General features: G+C 33.0%; 1 protein-coding gene across 1 annotated transcript; it reads left to right on the forward strand.

Annotated features, from left to right (window-relative positions):
* The first annotated feature begins 5,786 nt into the window (after nucleotides 1–5,786).
* On the forward strand, nucleotides 5,787–19,604 carry LOC125060400 (protein toll-like). Its single transcript, XM_047665287.1, has 6 exons — nucleotides 5,787–5,968; nucleotides 16,012–16,258; nucleotides 16,359–17,400; nucleotides 17,474–17,789; nucleotides 18,310–18,444; nucleotides 18,513–19,604. Exons 2-6 carry the CDS (start codon nucleotides 16,120–16,122, stop codon nucleotides 19,236–19,238), a joined length of 2,358 nt encoding a protein of 785 aa, XP_047521243.1. The 5' UTR covers nucleotides 5,787–5,968; nucleotides 16,012–16,119; the 3' UTR covers nucleotides 19,239–19,604.
* Nucleotides 19,605–20,078: the final 474 nt, after the last annotated feature.

Genomic DNA, 20,078 nt, shown 5'->3' on the forward strand with positions numbered 1-20,078 from the left:
AATATGTTTCAGTTGTTTACAACGCATTTATAACCCTTTCTATATTCAGTGGTACACCTGAGACCGAGCTTTTTATTTGCCTCCGACTGATCAAACAGGATTGCACCTTTTAAAATGCGGCATCTTGTGTGTTTTTGCATAAGTTATTTGCGAATGCGCGCTCCGAATATCTTTGTGAATATTTTATCAGGCCACCGTTTACCGGAACCAGAAGTCAAAGATAAAAACACTTTGATGTCCGGTTTATAAAAGCGAAGAAAATAATAATAATGCATTGTAAAACGTAGAAAAATTTACATAGAATAAAATAATATAAAAATATACTTGTAGAAAATTTTCGAAAAGTTGTCAGTGGTGACATAAGATAGTCATCTATTTAAATTTCAGTATCATTAATAATTATGCAAAAACATAGCTATATCTATACTTAGATAATAAAAATACATATACAACATTTTATATCTTCGCAACCGCTCGCCGTATCAAACAATATTTCTTTGAAGCATCTCAAACACTATCTGACAAACTACGCAGGTTGAATAAAAATTCTTTCTATAAAAACGTGTGTTATAAAAGCCTACTTATGGGAGGATGCTTTTAGCCGAATCACTGTATTGCGTGTTCGCGGTATAGTGGGCTACTTATTGATAAATTTGGGCGATAAAAACTCATATATCAAATGTGTATAACATGTATTAGTTACTTTAGAGCACACCTTAACGACTATTTACGGTATTTTTAGATAGTTTCGATATGTGTCGTATGGCGTATGTCAAAATAATGTCAATTATAGATATTTTAAAGGCATATATTTGGTATAGACTTTTTTTGATAATATTCTAATTCGTATTTCAAATCACAATCTCGTGTTCATAGAAAAAAAATGGTTTGACATCTCTTGAAGCGAGATTTAAATTTGATTGACGTTTTAAAATATGGACCTTAGGCTTGTGGTCGTCGTTCCGTTTAGTTTTAAATACAGTCATGAAGGTGTTCAAGATTATTGTTACTATTATATTACGTTATCAAAACAATGATAGGAAAAATTACGGGCCATTGTCTCCTTAATAAACATTTTTTGTCCTAGGCGCGATAGACAGCCCCATGTGCAGAGGCTATATCAGCGCAGAGGAGTCAGTCACCCACGTAATCCTGGAATGCGAGGCTGTGGCTAAACAACGTACAGAAATCCTCGTAGCAGTGGGGTCGCTTCGTGAAGCCTGCAAAGTGCCCAGGAGGCTGTTGAGCTTCTGGAAGGAGTTACGCTGGCTTAGTTAGCCAGGACTTTACGCACAATGGACCTAGCGACAGTCTAAGTGTGGAAAGTGTGGTAACTGTTACCTTAAACCTTAACAAAAAAAAAGGTGATGACTTATCAACAGTATTCAAGTTCGATGAAATTCTTCCAATATCGGGGTATTTGTTGTGTTTCTCCGAGGGAGTCGGTACGGAATAAGTTTAAGGAATTAAATATTATGACACTAGTTGGTCAATATATTCTTGAAGCCTTGTCGTATGTCCAAAAAAATAAAAACGATTTTAAAACAATGGTGACTGTCACCAGTATAATACGCGAAATAGAACTAATTTGAGTGTACGACCAACCAGGCTTCAAAAGATAAACCACTCCTTATATGGAAATTGTATTCGTTTTTACAACAAACTCCCAAGCAAAAATTAAGAAATTAGAGAATTATCACTAAATAAATTCAAAGCCCTCGTTAAACGATAATTAATTAATAAAGCTTTTTATAAATTTGAGGAATACTTAAATGATGAGTGGCGGAAAGTTTCTTGCCAGTTCTTCTTACCCGCTCTACGCCCTTGACTTGCGAACTGGTAGTAAATGTAAATTTACAATTAGTTTAACTTATTTCTGACAATTTATAAGTTTAATTGTTTACCAACATGAATAAACATATTTTGAGTTTGAGTTTATCCGCTCACACCCTTGAAACCACATAATATTGAGATCGCAATAGCATCACTGGTCCTGAAATAGAATTCAATCGATATATTTATAAATTCCATATCACAACTATTAGAACCTATTTTCGTCTATGTAAAGTGTCCTCGCCTTAGTTCATTGATAAATGTATCGAGTGACACTTTGACAACCCAAGGTTACCGTTGTTTGATGTTCTATTATGTAAATTACGGCTAAGTATGCAAGTTTCGTGCGTGGTTAAATGAATCTTTAATCAACTGTGAATACGTTACGTAGACTGATAATGGTGATATGTAGATTGATGAGTTTGATTTATGTTTGGTAATAATGTTTATTAAATCACGCCCTAATAACTATGCGTGTTATTCATACAATACTTCAATTAAAAATAAATATTTGATTAATTTAGTTTTATTAAGGCCGACGCCTAATGTATGCTTGATTATGTATCGGTCGCAGTGCATATCTTAAATCATTTTTAATTTGTTCTCCGCAGGTATATGGGTATAACCTCTGACCGATTTCTCAGATAATAGGTAGATAAATATTAGGTTATAATGAACAAGAGTCCAGTAATTCGATCCTGGTCTCCTGAGGGCTCTTAACAATGCCTTAGACAGGCTAAAAAAAATTGTATATACCTTTGTATTATTAGTATTTTTATATTAAATATTATAAGTTAACTTTGGTTACGCCATGATTGCACTTATGTTTGTCATTAGCTTTTTTAGTACGGGTTGCCTGGAAGAAAAAAAAATCAGTGGCGCTACAACCTCTTTAGGTCTGGGCCTCAGATTTCTGAATCTGTTTCATGATCATTTTTTAATGTAATAGGCAATTAGGTGATCAGCCTCCTGTGCCTGACACACGCTGTCGACTTTTTGGGTCTAAGACATGTCGGTTTCCTCAAGATGTTTTCCTTCACCGTTCGAGCGAATGTTTAATGCGCACATAGAAAGAAAGTCTATTGGTGCACAGCCGGGGATCGAACCTACGACCTCAGCCAGCTAACACTGCTCCAGATTGCCTGGAAGAGCTTTTGTCTAAAGGCTGCAAGTTGCCCTCGGCCATCGTTATTTTTCTGTGTTTTGTGTTTTTTTTGCGCAAAAAAGTGTAAAAAAGCTTATATATTATAAGAAGGCATATATAATATAAAACTTAAATAGTTCTCCATAAAAATGTTGCAAGGTTGCATATATTCGAGTGAATGCATAGAATGAATTTCTTTATAAAAACATATCGGAGTAAATCGTAACGAGATAAATCTGAATGTCAGATAAATCCTCATAAAACCGCAAAACATTCGAAAATGATTTATACTAGCCCCGATCTGTTAGGTAGGCTTCGCGGGTGCAAAAACAGATTATCGAAATCCCAGTTATTTCCAACAATCGGTTTAATACAAGGAATTGAGAATTATTGAGGTGTCAAATTCAATACTTACTAGTGCTGAATGTTTTAATATTGTTACGAGCTAGGGGATCGGATAGAAACGCCGTAAATCTCTTCAAGGGTTTATTTCTAATTAAATCTACGAGGAATTTGTTAACACTTAAAACTGGAAATTACGCACAAAAATTCACTAAATACACACACAAAATACTGTCACTAATTACTCTAATAACACGTACTTCAAACAGTACTTGTATTCACTTTTCTTCATTATATTCGCACTTTGTCACTCCGGTGTTTATCGCTTGGTATCGCATTCAAAACTGAACTGAACTGGTCGCGTTTCGGCTCGCTTATATATCCCTGGGAACGATGTTCAAGAACTCTCTAGGCGGCAGCGCAACTGAGTAGCGATCGCACAATTCTAGAACGTGCGTACTAGCTATCTCTTTCGCACATTGCTCCGTCCTTGTCGTACGGCGTTCTAGAGTGCTCGGTCTAGCTTCGAGAAGGTTCTGATCTTCCCTCTCTCTCGCGTATCATTCCGTCCTTGTCCCACACCTAGGAAATTCGTTCTAGAACATTCCTTCATCAAAGGGGTATAACCAGGCCTGAAAACGCCTGAAAACGGGTTTCCTGAAAAGTGTACCGTTCGACTACACGTCTTCTGAAACGGCCTGAAAAAATGTTTCAGGCTCCTGAAAACTAAGGTAACATTCTGTAAATTACAATTTTCTAATATGTGATTGACCCTCTCCTGAAACGGTCAGAAATCACATTTCAGCCTGCTGAAAAGTTATCTAACTAGTGGAATCAAAAACTCTAGAAACATTGCAGTCGACCCGTCTTCGTAACAATATAGTCGTAAAATAACCGTCAATGTTGTGAATATAAACGATCTGTAATTTAAAAAAAATCTATTGTTGACTAGGTTAATAGTAATGTGTGAACTTTTATGCTTTTTCTAATCATGTAAGGTTGTAAATGGGCGATTTCTGCAGTGTAAGTAAAGAGTAGTAGTTTATTCTTTTAAAACCATATAGTACGTAGATTTGTTTTGTCTTAGATCTAGATGGTGGAAATATACGATATTTTAACATAACCTGATAATATCTAGTCCTAAATATATAAAAATACTAGCTGACCCGGCTAACTTCGTTCCGCCTAACTGTCTAATAATATCGTGTTAATTTTAGTTAAACTTAATTGAGGATTTCATTAGGGTAATAACATTAATACAACTTTTTTTGCAAATACAGAAATGTTTTATTGCTTGCGAAAGAAGAATGGCACTTTGACACATTAGGCATCTTCCCTCTAGCGCCAATATTACAATACTGCATGTTAAATCACTTTCTGATATACAACATTTTTTGATGAGGGAACACATGTCTTCAATCAAGATTAAAGCCTGGTTATGCATCTCCTCATTCACTTCAAGATCGGAATTTCTTGAACTGTCACGAATTCGATGTAAAATAGTGTGTATTTCTGTTAACAGATACACAGGCACCACATATATTTATATCGTAATTTACGACATCTGATTAGAAACCTCAAAAATTACAATATTTCTACACTATTTAATGGATGTTTCAATACATATAAACCTTCCTCTTCAATCAATCTATCTATTAAAAAAAACTGCATCAAAATCCGTTGCGTAGTTTTAAAGATTTAAGCATACATAGGGATATAGTGACAGAGAGAGCGACTTTGTTTTTTACTATGTAGTAAAGTAAAATCGTATCCATTATTTCACACATCCATGTAACGGTCGCATCTGAAAGCGTCCTCGTCATAAAAGTATCGACTTCTAAATAAAAACGTCCCTCCAAATCTGCAGGGACAAGAAAAATATAACGTTTTAGCTTTGTTGTTTATTGCTCATCCTTTATTCGATTCGATAATTTTCATTTTTATTTCGTAAAGTTGTTTACCAATAAATTAATAATTAGGTTTTATACGTTTAGCTATACAGCTACCTATATATACATTTTGTAATATTAAAAAAACTTACTTAGAAAATATACAAAGCCAAAACAGACTAACTTTACTAACGGGTAAAATGAGTGTATATTAAAATCCTGCTTTATTGCTTCAATTGTTGAATTTCTTTTGAAGATGCATAAAAAGCATCTTCTGCTGGTTTGAATCGAGGAAAAGCCTGAAATAACCAATAAAGAGACAGAATATTATAATTTCAGCGTTATCGCCACTAATACTCGATAAAATTGCTTTAAGTAATATTAAATTATGAACGTGGAAGCATCGTTTTATTAACTCTATTAAAGGAAATGTCGAGGCGCGGCTAATGTAATGAAATTGAACTTTCATACACCCTTTTAAAAAATCTTGCTACATAATAAACAAGCCACAATCGGCGGTTTCCGTGAAAATCCGAACACTGCCGAATAAATTTATTTTGCTCTGCGAATTCAGTCGCGTAGCAGCAGTCGTCGCGTAGCCACCGTAGTGGCGCCTTCACGCGTAGCGGTTACGTAGCGCCGTAGCATGTTAATGGACTAAGCAAAAATATTTTATAGGTCGATAAACTTGAGTTTGGGTGAAAGGATCTAATATAACGTTATATTAGATTTTCCCAAGGTGGATTTTTATGTGTGTGTGGTAAGTAGCTTTTATCTTCTTCATATACTAACCGGAGCTTTTTAATATTCAATTTATTATCTTACGTATAATATATACAGCATTTTAATAAATTTTAGTACGAAATGTAAAAACGTTTTTCGCATTTTTTTAAGAGAGAAAATAATAGTAAATGTTGAAATTGTTTAAAAATATTTCCATTTTAACGTATAGAGAGTATACATGCAATATTATTCGGAAACCAAAGTTAATATTATGCTTAAAATATATTTTAATATTTACAATTATCTTAAAAGCCCTTGACATAGGTCACCGACTCAACTCAATACACTATTTAAACTTGAATAGTCATCGCAACCATATTGATTAAACATTCATCAGCTGAAATGTTATTTTCATTGAATGTGTATTTCTTGCAATGAGTTATATTTAAATGAAAAATAAGCTTTGTTAATACTGATGTAATTTAGACTTCTAATATCGTTTGATTTTCCTTTGGTAAAAATAATTATTTTTATTTTTATTACCGTGATTTTTGACATACAAATAACACAGACACAATAGTGATCTTCAAACTGCAATACATTATTTTTGATTTACACTATTTTTTTTTAATTGTTGTTAGTATAATGTGACAGTAATTTTATCTATTATATAAAATTCTTGTGTCACAATGTTCGTTACCATACTCCTCCGAAACGGCTAGACCGATTCCTATGAAATTTTTTATGCATATTCAGTAAGTCTGAGAATCGGCTACTATCTATCTTTCAAACCGCTCAGTGATAAGGGGTGTCCACCCCAAAATTTTATTTTTTATTTAATAGACAATTGTTTTTATTTTTTTATGATACAACATACAAAAATACTTACAACCGTTAATTTTCACTCCTCTACGATCAACTATTTTTTATTATAGTAGATAGTTATTTTTATTGAACTAAAATTAAAAAAAAATATACATGGCAAAACAACGTTAGCCGGGTCAGCTAGTATTCTATAAAATGTAACCCGATAGTGTATGAAGTACCGGGAAGCAGCAGTTTTATGTTTTATAATTTTTCATATTATATACAAAACTGCATATAACCAGTAAAAACTCAGATTTATACACATTTCAACGTTCCACGAGTGTGTCTAATTGGGCCCATGATTTAAAAGCCACATGAATGCTCAGAGTCTGCATGTAATCACATTGTGCGAGCTATTGTCTCAACGTCCCGTTACAGCTTCACTTAATTAATGAGCCTTTTGGTGCTGATGGCAGACGCGCTCGCAAGCCTTCAACACAACAATATTTAAGAGTAAATACAAAAAACTATTTTAGCCCCTATAACCAAACGTTAGAGGCTAAAATTAAAAATGGGACTATTGAAATTGATTTGATGGATGCTTTGTTTCTGTGCACAATAAGTATGAAATGTTTTTTCATGACAGAAATCCATTGATGCTTTAGTCTGCGGTTTTATATAATCTCTGAAACATTTGATGTTATTTATACCTATTCAAAAATATGCTCCAACAAGGATGTCAACTTAATCTTAAATTCTTTATCATAAAAGCCAATCTTGAATATTACGTAAACGATCCTCGGGAAATGCAGCGGAAGCTTCAACCATTAATTCCCTTCTAAATATTCTCAATACCAAAGCTCCTACATTCCGTGTCTAATACGCCAATGGGAGCTTGGCGCTATATCGATTTGGTCATTTTATTTGCATAACAAAAACGTTCATAACACCGTAGGTATTAATTCGAGTCGAGCCACGTGCCGACAGCGGTTCTGTTTTATAGCGGTTCGTTATTAGTGACAACATTAAAGTTATCTGATATTCTCAGGTATTTGAAATGGTGAAAATGGTTTTGAGACCTTTTGATAACCAGTACGGTAGAAAGTACAGTAGAAATTAAATCTATGTTATTCAAAGTATAATCAAATTGGATTTAAGGTATAAATATTCTGACACAGAAGGTAAACAGGGTAAACCCTGTTTACCATGCAAACGGCAGTTTTGAGAGTGTGCAAACGGCTCGTTGTTTTAAATATATAATATATAATATATAATATATAATATATAATATATAATATATAATATATAATGTACAATATATAATATATAATAAATATAATATATAAAGTGTACTACGGTGAGTGTTCTGAAGAATTGTTTGGGTTGATCCCTCCTGCCTCGTTTCAACACCGTACGAGCCGTACGAATTCAAAATTTCATCAACATCACCTTGATGGCTGGAAGACTTCCACAGTCCGTTTTACACGACATTTTCTTTTGCTAACTAGCGAACTGTGGAATCTACTCCCGGTGGGGGTCTTCCCTGAGAGATACGACCTCTAACTATTCAAAATTCGAGTGTACTCCTCCCTCAAAAGCCGGCAACGCATCCATTAAAAATGGGTGTCTATGGGCGGCGATGAATACCCATTTTGCGCGTCACCCAGGCTCGTTAGCCCCCCTATTATATAATAAAAATGCGATAGTTAAAAAATCCTTTTAAAATTTAAGACAATTCACCCATATTTATTGGCTTAGAATTTGAAAAAGCTGTTTGTTAGCCATCTGAGAAGTTAATGTTTACTGAATTTTTACCGAGATCTTTCTAAATTAATATATATATAACGACATCAAAACTCAGCGGTATAAGTTTAAATGTTATTTTTACATTACTAAAACCATCTTGAAAATTTCTGTTGTATCATTTAAACTTTATAGTTCAGATTAGGCTATATTTTAAGAAGCCCTATGAGCCATAGCTTAGGATATATACAAACTATGTTAAACTTTTTATAAAAGGCTTCAGATATCATATTACATTCTGTTATTTCATACTTTAACATGTAATGTGACAGGAAATTTATTTCTCTATTTACAACTGCTAAGTAGATTAGTATTCTAGATCATCAATCGAATATTTCGGGACGGTTTTCTTATCAAAAATTTGATATATTGACAAAAACGAGGTTGTTAATCAGTAATAAACCCATGCTTAAGTTAGAATATATGAAGGTATAGGTACTATACTTAACTTTTGAATCAGCTATGTTTGTTGAGCGGCCTTTGCTTCTTCTTTATTGTCGAAGCAATACAAAATGTTGTTTCGGGCTTTTCGGTAAATAACGAAATAAAACCTGCGGGATTGAATACCCAGATTTAAACAGGTCACGGTGGATTATTGTCTATCTTTACGGGTTCAGGGTTAGACAAAGTGTTGCCTGTCCTTGTAGCAATACAGCTGAAGAGATGACATGTCCCGACCGACTGTCCAACAACTGCGGAATAGTTGCTGCATCTGGCACAGGACAAGACACGCTTCAATAGACTGACGGCCAACCTCTAGTAATCGAGAGGCACTAAAAGTAGAAGAAGAATAGGTTAGAGGCATCTTTCTGGAAATTGCTGTAAATGTTATAGAAGAAGAAGAAGTTGTTAAAAGAAATAGGTAGTAGTGGTTAACCATCCAGGTTACCAATACTTTTTACTTAAGTTGTCGTATATGTACAACGTAAGTATAAGTTATTTATTACCTCCGACGACAACATAGGCGGGGAATAAGCTAGAAAATACATTAAAAAAACACTTAATATGTTATATAGAAACTAGAAATAACGCTCGTTCTATGCGAATGAACTCGAATGTCAGCAAGTAGTTAGAGGTTATTCAAGTTGTGCGTACCAATCTTTTGTACAATAATTTTTCCATAAATATTCGATAGAAATTAAATACTATGACTCAACATTTCACCATATGAGGCGATAAAATAAGACGTGAAAAGCCTTGGTAAAACGTGATCGTATTATTTAACGACTAGCTTTCACCTACGTCTTTACCAAACAATATTCGTTTCATTACTTACGCAGTTTATATAATAATACCACCTGAATCACAATGTATCTAAGATTGAAGATCAAAGATAGATTAGGATTTCAAATACTGGAAATATTATGAGATTTTTTTTTAATAAAATATCTTTTAGTTCTCATTATCAAAACCTTAAATTTTTACAACTTTAAGACTTTTAAGGAAATGTTAAATTTTTAAATCGACAAAATTGTTCTAAAAAACACGAAAATCCAGTCCAGTCAAAATCCAAACAAAATTCCGATTGTTAAACTGATTAAAAAAAATAATCTCATTGTGATTCGAATATTAAAATTACGTAAATAAAAATATTTATGTAATTAATAAACAACGTTCTATAATATCGTTTGTATATGAAAGTCATAATTCGATACGTGTCTGCCTCCCCACGAGGACGGATTAAGTCTCCCCGTCCCCACGTTATTTAATAGAGAAAAACGTTTAGGAATTTCCAACTTTGTCATACTTGAGTTCGTCAGCGGTCACTATATATTTTACAAAGGTTATTTGCCAAAGTTAATTTATTATCGTTTCGGTATTCATTTTATTTTTAAACATATATTACAGTCTATATATCAAATTCAAAACCATTTATTCATTTAGGTAACACAATATACACTTATTAACTTCAATAAAGAAATACATGCTTCTAATTTTACATTTACTGCCAGTTCTCAAATCAAGGGCGTAGCACGGACGATCTGGCATTAAACTCTCCGCCACTCTATTTAATCGCCAAGTTTTTTGTTTCCAAAATGTCTGTAAGGAGTTGCAACCATTACACCATGTTTCACATGGCAACTTTAAGTAATTAATAAAAAAAACAAAGATTTGTCCTCTATCAGCAGTAGGCAAATAGGAGCACGCACTTACATTCTCGTGGGAATAACACGCAATATCATTGTATAAGAATGAATTTATTTTACATTCAAAGCGTCACGTAAAATTTAATTAAAATAGTGATTAGCTGATTTATTCTTAATACTTTATTGAAATCGAAATAAGTCTTACATTAAAAAGAACTTTGACGTTCTCGGCTAGCTTTTACCTCGAAAAACAATTAATGTGTCGTCGGAAATCGAACCCAGGATCGTCACAAACCTACACAGTCTTGTACTTAACATTTTTTTTTAAAGACAATTCGCTCCAATTGACCTAATCCCACGCTAAGCTGGTGAAGCTTGTGTTATGGGTACTAGACAACGGATATACATACATATTATAAATAGATATAAATACATATTTAAACACCCAAGACCTAAGCACAACACCAAATGCTCATCACATCGATGTTCGTCTCAGCCGGGGATCGAACCCGGGACCCATGGATTAGCAGTCAGGGGTACTAAACACTAGACCAATGAGCCGTCAAATTCAAACTATATTGAATTGTTAAAATCAAATAAACGTTAAGTACAATTTGAAAACTAATATTAAATAGGTTATCAAATTTCATGTCATTTCGCAAAACTCTTTGTTCTTATAAGCAATTTGTATGAAAATTGCACGGTCTTAAATTTATATAAACCTTATATTCTAAATTGAAAGTCGTTATACAGTGAGATAATAAAGTTTGCGTTTTATTAGCACATACGCAGACTCGTATTATGTGGATACGAAGTATGAAATACGTCTGACAAGAGCCCCTGGGCTTACTCATACTGCACCTGCCGACTATCGTAAACATCAGGTCAATGAACTGTTACTGACTGAATTTCCAACGGGGAATATGTAATTGAAAACGTAAAGTTTTGATTTACATTGTTTACTCATTCATTTAAATCGGTATTGGAGCAAGGCTTATCGACGACTCATTTGTATAGTGGTTAGTACCCCTGACTGCGAATCCATGGGTCCCGGGTTTGATCCCCGGCTGAGGCAAACATCGATGTGATGAGCATTTGGTGTTGTGCTTAGGTCTTGGGTGTTTAAATATGTATTTATATGTCTATCTATCTATAATATGAATGTAGATCCGTTGCCTAGTACCCATAACACAAGCTTTACCAGCTTAGCATGGGACTACGTCAATTGGTGTGAATTGTCCAATCATATCATTATTATTATCATCTAAGATATCACTTGGAGTAGTTAGTAGCTGTCGTAGAATCGTTAATAAATCGTTAAACCAATTAATTAATTAGTTAATTATAACTAAATATTGGTTTAGGTGTTTACTTTATTTAAATACAACTTCTTTGACGAATATAGGAGTTCGACGTTATGAGTGGTTTTCAGCATTCGTTGTAAGCGAGAGACTCCACCACTATTTGAACTAGCATCAAATTTAGTTATAAGTCAAACCAGCAAATGAAATTGTTTTGGAGTGTTCTAATAAGTCGTCTACAACAATTTATTCATTTGTTTTATTTTATACTAGCTGGCCTGGCGAACATCGTACCGCCTAACAGTCGATTCTTTATTTTTTTTTAATACTTATTCTGCTATTCGGGACACCGGTCTAGCTAATAAGATAAAAAAAAGAAAGTTGATAATACAACAAATACATTATGTCAATAAAGTTCAAATTGCCTTTAAATATTATTACGAATATTTTGTATGGGAATATAGAAAAGTGTTGTTTTTAGACTTCTAAGAACCATCCTCTTACTCCAAGGAATATTATAAAAAAAGAATCAGACAAATCGGTCAAGCCGTTTTCATGTTATGTCGTGACAACGGAAAACGGGTTTCATTTATATATATATAGATTTGTAAACGCAAAATGAAAGATTCAATCAAGCTTGAATTTTTCGAGAAATATTCGCTACTAACGGTCCAAATCAAACATAATGAAGCAAACCTGCGGAGTCATTTTGTCACGACTTGCTGACAGGCTGTTTAGAAATAAATTGCGGACAGTGTGAATTGACTGGTTTAATAAAAAACCTGCCAGTAATGCGGCGGTAATTTATCTCAAATGCCAAGCGCACGTTGCCACTCCAATATACGTATAATATATGGTATAACTGCCCACACCTAATATGTTAGGGCCATTGTCTCGCCGCAAATGAGCGGCTTTTTATAATTTATAAACGAATTGTTTGAAATAAAAAGCATTTTTAGCCTATAGTTTTTGTAAAATATTGTATATTGCGTTAAAAACGGGAAAGCAGCTAAACTAAAGATTTGGGTTTTAAAGAGTGGAATTAAGGTTTATACTGTTTATAACTCACTTTATTATTAAGATGTTAAACAATAACAATTGTATCTGCCATATTAAGGTTTTTAGTCTTGTTACTTTACTTTAGTCTAGAGAAGATTAAGAGTAATTAAAAGTAAGTTTAAGGAATTAAATATTATGACACTATCTGGTCAATGTATTCTTGAAGTCTTGTTGTATGTACAAACAAATATAAGCGATTTTAAAACAAATGGTGACTTTCACCAGTATAATACTTGAAAGAGAACTAATCTAAGCGTACGACCAACCAGTCTTCAGAACATAAACCACTCCTTATATGGAAATTGTATTTGTTTTTACAAAAAACTCCCAAGCCCTTAAAGAATGATCACTGAATAAATTCAAAACTCTCGTTAATCAATAAAGCTTTTTATAAATTTGACGAATATTTTAATGATCCTAATTCTTGGGATTGATTTGCTCCAGTTCAAACAATTTGAATGACTCAAACCTTGGCGATTAAAAAGAGTGGCGGAGAGTTTCTTTCCCGCTCTACGCCCTTGACATGCAAACTGGTAGTAAATGTAAATTTTGAATCAATTTAACATCTTTTCTGTTGGCATTCATAAGTGTACTTGGTTACCTATATGAATAAAGTTATTTTGAGTTAGAAGCACAGCATGTTGCTAAAATTGAGCGTTTTTTTGGTTATTTTAGGGTATTTAAAGTCCCGTAATATGTAAATCACCCATTAAAAACCCCAGTTAAAAGCGGCCATTTGAAAATGAATTCACCGTTTTGAAACATTCAAGCTGTGTAGATTGTATCAAGAGGGTGCCAGGTCCCCTTATGTTAATCTGCCGCACCTGAGTAAATCCAAAAATCCCCTATTAAGCCTCTCTAAGATCTTAGCTCTCAATACTCGCAGCCTATTTTCTCTTACATGAGATATCATACTACTCTTATACATGTGAACTAATCTTATAAATGACACTCAAGCAATTAACAATTATACGCTGAACTTAAATTGTTTTTTGTTTTTAAATAGTGACTATTTTTTTATACTCTCGTTTCTGCACAGTGCAAATAAAATTTGACGGAAAGAGATAAACTAGATTAATGAGACAGACTTTAATGTATAGGGTTTAGAATAAAAGTTATTACCCTCATTTTATAACAACTACAAATTTGTGATCAAATCGATATAGGTAAAAGCACATGCTTTTCATATAATACTGAAATTTCTAAAATTGCTTTCCCGCAACTGTATTAATTACATTATATAAATTCAATATAAAACTAATATCATCGTCAAACGTCTATGATAAGCCTTTTAAAATTTGGTAGTTTATTTTTTTCTAGACCTTTAAAAACGTCTAATTAAGTATTTTCTGTAACTTTAAATTATTTCACCAAACAGTTTCTTGAACAAAAGCTTTTAACAGAGCCACAGATCGCTGAAACATGAAATACGACTTTTGTAATAATTAAATTTTCTTGGAAGTTACACAGATTTAAGAGGGCCTTACGTAACAAAAGGAACAACAAGTAATTAGGAGTGACATCTTTTTCTGACAGATATTCGCTAACAGCCGCCCTTGTGGCAGAAAGTTTAATGGCGTTCAATATTTTCAATATTTATTAATAGGAGACGAGTTGTTGCAATGATATACTAATTCCATTAATATAATAAATCTTAATTTATTAGGAGAGTTATTTGTTTAATAACTTTATTATTCATTGTTGTTATTTCTTTTATCTTGTTCTCTTTTTTTTGTGTATATATGTATAAAGATTCGGCATATAAATGTTTCTGTGTAATTTTTTGTGTCATAGAAATTAATGTTCTATATCCATACCTATAATATTGTTAACCGTGTTACCCTAGTTCCTAGACGACTCTCAAGCTTGGAGTCGTGTGTTCAAGCCGTTATGCACAATATACAATATATATGTAATGAATACATAGCTATACAAGTACAAACAGCACAGATATCGAAGGCGGGTGTAAGTGACGAAAGGTTGATCACCAAATTAACATATAATGCAAACTGACAAAGAAAACAGGCACCCAAAACTGGGTTGTAGCGCCACAATTTTTTAAAATTTGGACGATATTCGAAACTTTATCATACATATGTTTTACGGTACATTTGTTTTTCCTGGAATCTGTTATGTCAGGTCTTAGACCTGAATAAGAAAAGACCTTTACATGTTAATTGTATGGGAATTAGTTTTTATAAAAAACTAGCAAACTCGGCAAACTCCGTTTCGCCACCAGATGGCTTCGTTTTATGTAACATTTCGTTTGGTGATCCCGCTTTTCTGTTGATATTTTTCTGAATTTGCTATAAACCTCACGGAGCCCGAGACCTTTCCAACGAATGCAAAACCGTGGAAATCGGTTCGTGCGTTCTGGAGTTATAGCGTCAGGAAGGAAAACCCGACTTATTTTTATATATTAGATAATTAAAATTATATACAATAAAAATTATATTTTATAGATAAATAGGAGTTTAATTTTTCTTACTCATTCAATTGATAATAATTTGCGTTTAATAGTCGTGACGTTCTAAAGGAAATTACTGTATTCCGCTATGAAAAGCTGTATTTTTATATTTTCAGATGAATTAAAATAAACTACGGGCTCGCATAACTCAAAAACTTTTTCTGATATACATATTTACGGAAAACTAACTTTAATTTGTTGTTTTATAAGTTATTTCACTGAAAACTAGATTTAAAATGTTTCAACAAAAAGTTTATACAATTATTGGATGCGTTTTTATTAGTGTTTAAGCATTTTATACATCTTTCTAAATATGCTTATGCTTTCTAATATTCAATTAGGTATTCTAGATGACTGCTTATTTAATTGTTACTTATGACCAAATGTCGCTTGTAACGACGCACGATTTTAATATATAGAAGTTACAATTAATTTCAATACACATACTTTTTAGTTGCGTTTTATCTACTTAAATTGTGGCGAAACTTTTGTGCTCAATCCTCCATTTTATTTCTTAATTTATAGAAATCGCATTAAAACTTGCATATTGTTACAGATCCAGCAATGACAGTGCGAATAAAAGATGCAAACCTCTGTAGGTAATTTCGAAATCCATACCACAGCGGTATCGAATTGAGAATACATATACATGTAAACTACAGCGATGACTTGTAAATTGATACACGTGCTAACCCTAGCGTTGGCAATACAGATAATTGGTGCAACAAGACTGATGTGCCCAAGTCACCCTAACTGCGTTTGCGGTAGCACGTTCCCTGTCGAACTCAATTGCAACATCGACGGTGAGTGCACTTAAATGCTCACGTTTCCAATGCTCCTATTGTTTTACCTAAAGCAACCCGTCATGACGGAATAATCCACAGTTAAAATTTTTTGTTACAGGTAGCATCGTGACTATAAATTTTCTACCAAACACTTTCATCAATGTTCGATGTGAAAATGCAACCGTACTCAATTATAACCGGCTACCAAAGTGTGCCAATGAAGTTGAGACATTCAAGTCGGTTAGTTTCAAAGACTGTCCGCTACCTTCATCGTCATTCAAAGACGTGTTAGAACAACTCGGCGTGTCGAGAACAATGTCATTAATATTTCAAAATGCAAAGAACCTCTCTGGGTATTTTGATAGAAGACATTTTACAGGGTTGAGAGATTTGACTAAATTGCTACTTTCTGTTACTGGCACTACACATTTGCCCGACAATCTATTCATGGACGTGAACAATTTAACATGGCTGAACATAAGATGTAACAGTATAAATATTTCAGAACAACTATTTAAGCCTCTTGAAAGATTGGAGACTTTAGAAATAAGTCATAATCAAATGACAAATATGTCTACGAACTTATTTTCTCACTTGGCCTTTTTAAGGAAGCTGTCGCTTTGGCAAAGCAATGTCACGTGGTTCTCTAAAGACTTCTTCTCGGGTGTAAACGTGCTTGAAGAATTAGATCTTAGTTCTAATGGACTTAACGAACTCCCGACGCTTATTTTTAAACCTCTAAAGAAGTTACGAAAACTCACATTGTTCTCGAACAAGTTTTCGACTTTACCACAAAATCTATTCTCAACAAACAATAACTTGGAGACGGTAATAATTCTTAACAATGATGTTAAAATGAAAGAACTTCCACGAAGTTTGTTAGGCAATTTACAAAGTTTGAGACACATTTATATACAAAGGTGTGGTATTGAAATATTACCGTACGACCTATTTGTTAATTCATCACAAATAACCAACATATCACTGGCATACAACGATATTGGATCATTACGAGAATCGACATTTAACGATCAAATAAATTTGCTTGAACTCGATTTAAGTCACAACAACATGAAAACTTTGGAACCGAAGCTATTTTCCTCATTGGTAAGATTGGAAAAATTGGAATTGGCTTATAATTCCATTGAAGAAATTTCCGGGTAAGTCGGTCGTAATCCTTTGTTGAAAGTTTACTATTAGTACAACGTATTTCATTTTTCCTTTAAATTTCAGATCGACGTTTTCTTCATTGCTCAGTTTAATATACTTAAATATGGAGCATAACAATTTGAAAACTATATCCTCATACTTATTTAGTAACAATAAACAAAGAATGTCAATATCTTTTGCATATAATGAACTTTACTTTAAAAATAAGGAATTGCAAAATAACTCTTGGACAAGTAATACAATCTCACCGTTTGCACATACATTTAATTTGAAATTGCTCAATCTGAGTCATAATAAATTCGATGCTACATACGATGATTGGTGGGTTAATGGTCATGAACATTTGGATATCAGCTATAATTACATCAACTATTTATGGGTATGTATATTTTATTAGTATAAAGACTAATTACAATTTAACAACTTTTGCAATAGAAAAACAATAAATTATTAGCACCTTAAACACATCAACAACTTACAAACTAATTAAACACTAATACACTTGTTTATTTTTTATACCAATTAATTATTAAGATTTCTATCCGCATCATATTCACGCTAAAAATTGTTTACGATCTAAATAGTTATCTTGTTTTTAAACATTCAAATCGTAATTATAACAAGATAGACAAAGTTCTGCTTTTTATTTACTGCCATGCATTTTAAGTACATAATTGAAGACTCGTTATTAATCATGGTATAAAGCTTATTTATTATTGGTACTACTAGTAATAAAACTATATTTCGTCGGAAATTAAAGTTATAATTATAGCAAGCAGTTCGGTTTCTAGCAAAATAAGAATTATTTCGCTTTAATTACCACAAAACTTACTTAGCTTTTACAAATAACAAACTATACGCTAATAATAGTTAGTTTTAAACGTTTACTCACATTCCAGAACCATCCAACATCAAGTTATAAAACGATTGGCAAAAAGTCAACGAAACAACTTTGGGTTGCTCATAACCCACTCAATTGTAACTGTAAAAACTTTAAGTTCCTCGACTTCCTGAAGGAACATTTTAAAGCTCAGGTTTGTAATATCCAACAAATAACTGACTCTAGCAGTACGTTTTTATTATATATGGTTTCTTTTTTCAGATTAAAGACGAATCTACCATACAATGTTCAATTTGGCGCAAAGAGGCATGCAATATGCGATTCATCATATTCGTCTGCTTTATTTCTATAACAGCTTCAACGTCTACAATCATCATGTTACTATATATTAAGTACCGTAAAAACTTGCATTCCATGATCAAAAACAAACTATACAAAGTGTCGCACCCTAATGAAGTCAAACAAGAGCGCACAGTGATTATTAAATATTCTGAACACGACGAAGAATTTGTACTAAAGGAAATAGTGCCAGGCTTACGTGTTCATAAAGGTATTAAAGTTCACACCAAACCCATAGCAAGTGACTGCAACAAAGAAAATTTCATTAAACAACTCAAAAATAGTTCAAAGGAGGGAGACACGACGCTCGTTATTTTTTCCCCAAACTACTTAATGTCAGCTTATAGTCACGTAAACATAAAGAAAATTCGAGGTGAAATGCTGAAAGCGAAGAAGACGGTTTATGTTTTTACGGACATGGGTACAGAAAATTCGATTTACGCATTCTTAAAGGAGCAAAGGGATCGGCGAACGACAATACTCTGGAATAATCCTAACTTTTGGAATATTTTATTACCGGTACTGTCAAAGGAGAAATTCAAATTGACATTTCGTGTGAAGGATAGTGTGAATGCAAAAATTCCCGTCAAGGCATTGAAATCAGACGTACAATCTTTAGATCCAACTTGTTTGCACTATCAGGTTTAGTTCATCTCATTTCCTTTATGAGGTAAAGACTGAATTCTCCACCATCTTATTCACATTTGGTAGTTTCAAACCACTTATTATTTTATATATCTTAGGTATATCTTAGGATGTTAGTGTAAATTTTTATAAGCTACTCTAAAGGTAAGATATGTACATTGCTGTTATAAGGTATTCATCTATTTATTTAGCATTATTTGTGTGGGTGAACCTACAATTGTGTATCAAACTTCGAAGAAGTTCAATGTATTCGATAAATTATTAATGTTTTTACCAATGTAAATATTATGCGTTTAGATTAAACATTTAAGTTTCATGGAAACTGTATGTTGTTAAGTTACAGCTTAAATTAAATATACAATACTTTAATAGTCGTTTTATTTAACTCCCACATAATAAGTCATATTTATACATATTTAAAGTAGGTTAGTAGGTTTGCTTTTAATAAAATAAAACATCAAAAATCTGTATTAAAAACTGAATTTTGTGTTATGCGTTATGCAGACCAAAAGACCTTTATTAAAGTAATTAGAAGTGTATTAAAAATAAAATAGATGTCAATGACTATGCAGTTTCTAATATAACTAATTATCTGATACCCATGTATGTAAAGTATTAAGCTTGAGGGTTGCGACCGCTCACCCAGAGGTCCTGCGTTCTAAGCACGGATGTGCACCAATGGACTTTTTATGTGCAATTAACACTTGCTTGTAAGGTGAAGGAAATAATCATGAGGAAACCGGTGTGTAAGGCACAAAAAGCCTAACTTACTAGCCTATTAAAAATAAATAATGATCACGCAACAGAGACAGAAATCTGAGGCCTGACTGAGAGTATAACCGC

This window comes from Pieris napi, chromosome 21 (assembly GCF_905475465.1).
Source record: "Pieris napi chromosome 21, ilPieNapi1.2, whole genome shotgun sequence".
Classification (NCBI taxonomy): Eukaryota; Metazoa; Arthropoda; class Insecta; order Lepidoptera; family Pieridae; genus Pieris; species Pieris napi.